The 6,289-nt window shown below is 37.0% G+C and overlaps 1 protein-coding gene across 7 annotated transcripts in view; it reads left to right on the top strand.

Moving 5' to 3' along the window:
* The window catches only part of LOC106881073 (organic cation transporter protein), a 311,309-nt gene that overhangs the window by 275,709 nt on the left and 29,311 nt on the right, over nucleotides 1-6,289 (top strand). For all 7 annotated transcript variants that reach the window (XM_052968543.1, XM_052968540.1, XM_052968541.1 and 4 more), the window contains one exon: nucleotides 2,547-2,649. In XM_052968543.1, the coding sequence (XP_052824503.1) occupies nucleotides 2,547-2,649 (103 nt within the window). The remainder of the gene's footprint in view (nucleotides 1-2,546; nucleotides 2,650-6,289) is intronic.

The raw sequence follows: 6,289 nt of genomic DNA, 5'->3' as shown, positions 1-6,289 counted from the left end.
TATATATATATATATATATATATTCATACATGTATATAGTATATATGTATATAATTGTGTAGACATGTTTGGTTGTTGGTTGTGTGGTTTGTTGGTGGTTCATTAGAGGAACCAGCCCCTAAAGTTTTCCAGCAATATAATTGCAAGTGCAATTAAGGATATAAAATCAGGAAAAGCTGCTATGCTGTCTGGTAAATCATTGAGATGTTGAAAATATCTGATAAGGCAGATTGTGCACTAGTCACTCGCACAATCAATCATGTAGCACAGGGAGATAATACATGAAATGATTACCATAGTAATGTCATCATCATTGGCACAGGTTCAGGGGCTGTGTTTACTTGCCAGCCACAAAGTTCTGGGTTCAGTTCTACTGTGTGTCACTTTGGACAAGTGTCTTCTGCTATAGATCCAGGCCAACCAAAGCCTTGTGAGTATTTGGAAACCGAAAGAAGCCTTTCATGTGTGTATGTGTTTGTGTTTGTTGCCACCATCACTTGGCAACCAGTGTTGGTTTGTTTACATCCGCATAACTTAGCAGTTCAGCAAAAGAAACTGATAAAATATGTACCAGGTTTTAAAGAAAAAATTAGTGCTGGGATCAATTCATTTGATTAAAAAAACCTTTGAAGCAGTGCTCCAGTATGGTCACAGTCCAATGACTGAAACAACTAAAAGATAAAAGGAGATCAGCTGCTACAAGACCAAAGAAGATGCTCTAGAACCCAGGCTCTCAATGTAGGTGGTACCACCCACTGAGGGGATACTGGACATATAGAAGCAGGTGTGTTAGGCTTCGGGAGGTGGTGAGGTAGCATAATTAACATAAATATATTTTACCTTTAGTAGTAATTATATTATACCTGATAAAACTAGTAATGGTTATTAAAATAAAATGAGACTTCATCAGGCAAGTGATTAACTTACAATGTTTAAAGTAAATATCCAGCTTTTGTCTTTATTAATTTTTTTAATCATTTCACTGTTAAAAGCTTAAACAATACATTTTAGAGTAAAATTTATAAATTATCATCCATATTAAGTAATTTAGTCAAGATACCTCACTCACCACTTTGGTAGGTGCTAGGCATAACAACTACTTAAGGAGTAGGTGGTGGGGCTACATCCAAAATGGTTAAGAACCACTGCTCTAGAGGAAGGCAACCATTACTACATTAAGTTTGATGGACCAGGTTATATGCTTATGTATTAAGTTCTGATTTAAGATACTTGAATAACACTGTGTAACAATTTTTTTGTTTTGCCTTTGGTCAGTAATTGTTATTTCTTATTTGTTTCCATCTAGAAATCAAATGGAATGACTACTATTCCCTTCAAACTTTGCTTTTGTGACCTGGACATCAATGTTTTGAAACTGATTTTTTTTTTCCATTACATTTCAGACAGGTTCAGCAATGAGTTGCTGAGGCAGAAATATCATAATACCAAATATTCTGTTTGTCAGTTGCTTGACCTCAACCACTAGAGCATATCGCTTTGTGGCTAACAATATGTACATCTCTGATCATGAGTCGGAGAGTATCATAACCATGTGTTGAGAGGGATCCTATGAATAAATGTAACAAAAGCAAAGTTTGAAGAAAATATTAGCCATTTTTCATACTTTCTAGGGATAAGCAAATTGGAAATAACAGTTGCTACTCATGGACAAAACTCATGTTACACAGTGTAATTGATTTAAATAACTACTTTGGATATTGTAATGTAGTTTTAAACAAATTTCTCTTTACTTCAGTCACAGAAAGATGGCTATTCTCCCTCCTCCATACTCCCACCCACTTCATTGCCGAATGCTTTTAGATAGGGTGACCAGCTGGGAAACTATCTTCTGCAAAGCTTAAAGTAATTTAACCAAAGACATAAAACAGACTTTCATCTTATAATTGGTCTTTTATGCACCCAGGAAACTGTTGCTGCTGTTAGTCTTCAAGCATTTAAATCCTTTGTGTGTGTTTTATAGTTGTTGTTGTTGTTGCTGTTGTTGCTGTTCCAACAAACCAAGTCTCTGTAAATTCTATTAAGTCTTCTGGGGAAAGGAAAGTTGTCACACCTTTCCATTATTCTTCCACTTAACATTTCAGATGCTTTAATTCTGTGTTTTAAAGTAAATTTCGTTCCTCTCATTCATGTTACTCAAAATTAATACATTTATACATTTACAAGCATTAACCACTGTGGCCAGTGTAAGCCATGCCTCCTCTTATGAGGCAATTTATCTGCTGTCTCATGTATACATATAAACAGAATTACATACATACGGTCTGCCTCCCTGTAGCTTATAGACTCACGAAAACAGAGTTTACTCAGGTTTCCAAATTGTTTAATCAACTGAGAATACAAGACTCCCCACTGAATTATGGGGTTTATCCCTGACTGCTACTGGTACACATTTTCAACTGAATGGACTAAGACAAGATGAAATGAAGTATCTTGCCTAAGACTCAAAGGCACAATTTACCATCATGCAGCCAACACCTTCACATAAATGCTTACAAAGACAAATAACTATTTTTCTCTTTTTACAGACATTTTATCTTCCGTCTTCTTCATAATTGGGCGCTGTGCATATGCAGGACTAATGAGTACCCTGTTTGTCTACACCTCAGAGTTATTCCCCACTGTTGTCAGGTAAGTGAAAAGTTCTTCAGCTTTTGCATCTATTGTGTTTTGATATGCTTCTTACAATGGGAAGCACCAATTATGTACCAGATGGGAATAGCAAGGCTTCTAAACTGGTAATTCTATCAATGAACTCTACTAGTGATATCCTCGTCTGATCCACCTGATTTGCTGATCTTGCTGCCAAGATGGACAAACTCACTAACATCCTCCACAGGTACCCCCTCGATTGTGATTGGCTCTTCCTGCTTGTTGTTGATACGCAGCACTTTTGTCCTTTCCTGGCTGATCCTCAAGCACACTCGCCGTGAACTTTCTCTCAGGTGGTCTACCTTATCTTGCATGTCTTGCAGGCGATGTGACATTAGCATGAGATCATCTGCGTAGTCCAAGTCCTCCAGCTTGTTCATCAGTGTCCACTGAATACCTTTCCCGGAGGTAGCGTAGGCCGTCCTGGTGACCCAGTCCAGCACAACGAGGAACAGGAGTGGTGACAACAAACAGCCCTGTCTGACTCCCGTGCTGACCCTGAATTCCTCCGACAATCTCCCAGCATGGATGACTTGGCAAGAAAACTCCTCATAGAGTAATGAAATAATGCCCATGATTTTCTCTGGCACACCATAGTGTCATAAGATGCCCCAGATTGTCTGCCTGTCCATGCTGTCAAATACATCTTCTCTTGAGTATCTTTGACACGTAAAAAACACCATTCAAGTGTGACTGATGCCAGTGCCACGTCAGTGGCACATAAAAACATCATTTGGGTGTGGCTGATGCCAGTGCTGCCTGACTGGCTCCCATGCCAGTGGCACATAAAAGTACCTACTACACTCTCGGAGTGATTGGCATTAGGAAGGGCATCCATCTGTAGAAACCTTGCCAGATCAGATTGGAGCCTGGTACAGCCTCCCAGCTTGCCAGTTCTCAGTCAAACCGTCCAACCCATGCCAGCATGGAAAGTGGACATTAAACAACGAAGATGATGATGATGATGATGAAAGTAGAATTAAGAAATGTATGACACAAATTTCTGTGTTTGTAAAGTAGAGTTTAATCCTTTTAGTAACATTCCATCTGGAACAGTCTTTGGTTCTTGGATACAAATTTTTTTGTAGAGTGTTTATATTTAAGCAGAAACCTTCTAATATAACTTTATCTAAGAACTTTTGTTATGGTATGTTCCACAGATATTTTTATAATGAAAAACTTCATTTTGTTGAATCTTTTAAAATTATTGATTATTTCCAAAATTAATTGAAAAGCCTTGGCAGTATATTTCATTAGAAATATTGCATTGATTAAATCAGTTGAACAGAATTGATAGCATGTATTATCGTAATGTATCTTGGTCTCTGTACACTAATTAAATTCAAAACAGGCAGAGAAAAATATTTCTATGAGAAGGACACAGAACATGCTTGTGCTATATGTCTCACCTACATGTGAATACTCCATGTGTAATTCGACCCTTCCTAGATGCATTTGCCAAGGAAAAGGGACACACAATGGAGCGCTGCAGCATATTATATGGCTAGGTGCACGGAGAGTCATGGAGAGTCATGTAGTTGGGATACAAACATCTTAATTACATAGCCATGTCAGCATCTGACCATCCTGCCATCTACCCTTATATGCACCCGACCATATAATATATTGCACTTGCTGGAGAAAGCAGAGTTTGTTAGTCTTGCACCTCACCCACCCAGAGTCACCCTACTACATTATTTCCCCTTCTTTTGTCACCCATGTTGTAGCAACACCCTTACTTCTAGAACAAACCACTTTTTATTTTTAATCCTAAAAAATAACAAAAGATGTATTTGCCTTGATTAAGTGAAGATTTAACTAAAAGCAAGGAGTTGTAAATTATGGTATTGGTTCATGATTTACTGCAAGAGATTCTTTTTATATATATTTATTCAAAATTAATGTTTTTTCATTAACAAATTGATATTGCTTGCTCATTAATCAATTCAAAGCATTGCTGTGTGTCCTTTTGATTCTGACCCTTCAACGATCTCTTTTCTCACAAAATACTCAATAACTCTTCGTGCTTTGGTTGTTGCTTGTCCCTTCTATTTATAAATCAGATTCCAATTCTGGAAGAATATAATGCTTCTATAAATATTTTTATTACTACAAAATAAGTCAGTCAGCTGACAAAATTCTTAGAGCATGTTGGACTAAATGGTTAGTAGCGTTTCTTCTGGCTCTTTAATGCTCTGAGTTCAAATCCCACCAAGGTTGCCCTTCATCCTTTTATACTTTCAAAGTCATTAAGGAGGCGAGCTGGCAGAATCGTTAGCACGCCAGGCGAAATGCTCAGCGGTATTTCATCTGTCTTTACATTCTGAGTTCAAATTCTGCTGGGGTTGATTTTGCCTTTCATCTTTTCGGAGTCGATAAATTAATTACCAGTTGCGTACTAGGGTCGATCCAATCAACTGGACCCCTCCCCAAAGATTTTGGGCCTTGTGCCTAGAGTAGAAAAGAATACTTTCAGGGTCATTAAGATAAACACTGGCTAAACCCTGGGGTTCAATGAAATCAACTTACCCCATCTCCTAAAATTCAGTAATGTGTTGTGCCAAAATTTGAAACCATTACTATAAAGATAGTGTTTTAGGATTAAAATTCTGATTTGTTATTCTGTACTTCCATATTCAGTATTTGAGGTAATCAATTTTGCATATATATATATATATATAAATACCAGAAGGAGTCAACAAAGGAGTTTAAATTGGTTCATTCATTTATTTTCCCTTGCTAGCATGACCTTCCTGTCATTAACCCTTACCTATTCTCCAAGTAAAGGAGTTTCTTTTCTACACATCTTCAAAAGCCCAGAGTTTCCAGATGGTTGGTCTACCAGGAAATGTTTAGCTTATCACAGAATGTAAACATTCACTTGCATACGTATATTCACACACAAACAGGTACACACATGCACACACACACACACACACACATGATGGCCTTTGTACAATTTCCATATGCCATAAAGTATTGGTGGTCTGAGGCTATAGCAGCAGACATTTCCCCAAGGTGCCACACAGTGAGACTGAACCCACAATTGTATGGCTATGAAGTGAACTTTTTAGCTATGTAGCCATTCCTGCACCTATTGTCAATACTAAACACTGACTCTTGGGCATTAAGCAGATTAGAGATAATTCTCTTACTAACTCAGACACTGGTATATTTCAGATAATATTCTTGGATAATCTGATACTTTCACTTGTCAGCCTACTTAACTAAGATATCTAAAATTTAGTGTATGACCCAAATAGACAGCAAAACAATTGAAGTGGATCTCAACTGCAAATTTCCAGCATGATAGTCATATCATGTACCATATCCACTGATCTGTTTTGCTTCTGTATTATTCAAGTTCATGTAAAATAAGTATTTGTAACATAAGTGTATAACATAAGTATTTGTGTGTCTGTGTCTCTGTATGTATGTCTGTGCACATATATATATATATATATATAATAATTTTTTTCCAGAGGATGTGGCAACCGTTACCAATATAGCATAAGAACTTACCTTAGGAGATCATTAATTAGATTCCTTAAGGGTCGTTCTCACAGTTTATATTTATATCATAAGATTTTTAAACTCTTAAATTTTCATATTCAAAAGA

Source organism: Octopus bimaculoides, chromosome 6 (assembly GCF_001194135.2).
Source record: "Octopus bimaculoides isolate UCB-OBI-ISO-001 chromosome 6, ASM119413v2, whole genome shotgun sequence".
Classification (NCBI taxonomy): domain Eukaryota; kingdom Metazoa; phylum Mollusca; class Cephalopoda; order Octopoda; family Octopodidae; genus Octopus; species Octopus bimaculoides.
This window is presented reverse-complemented; position numbering and strand designations above follow the sequence as displayed.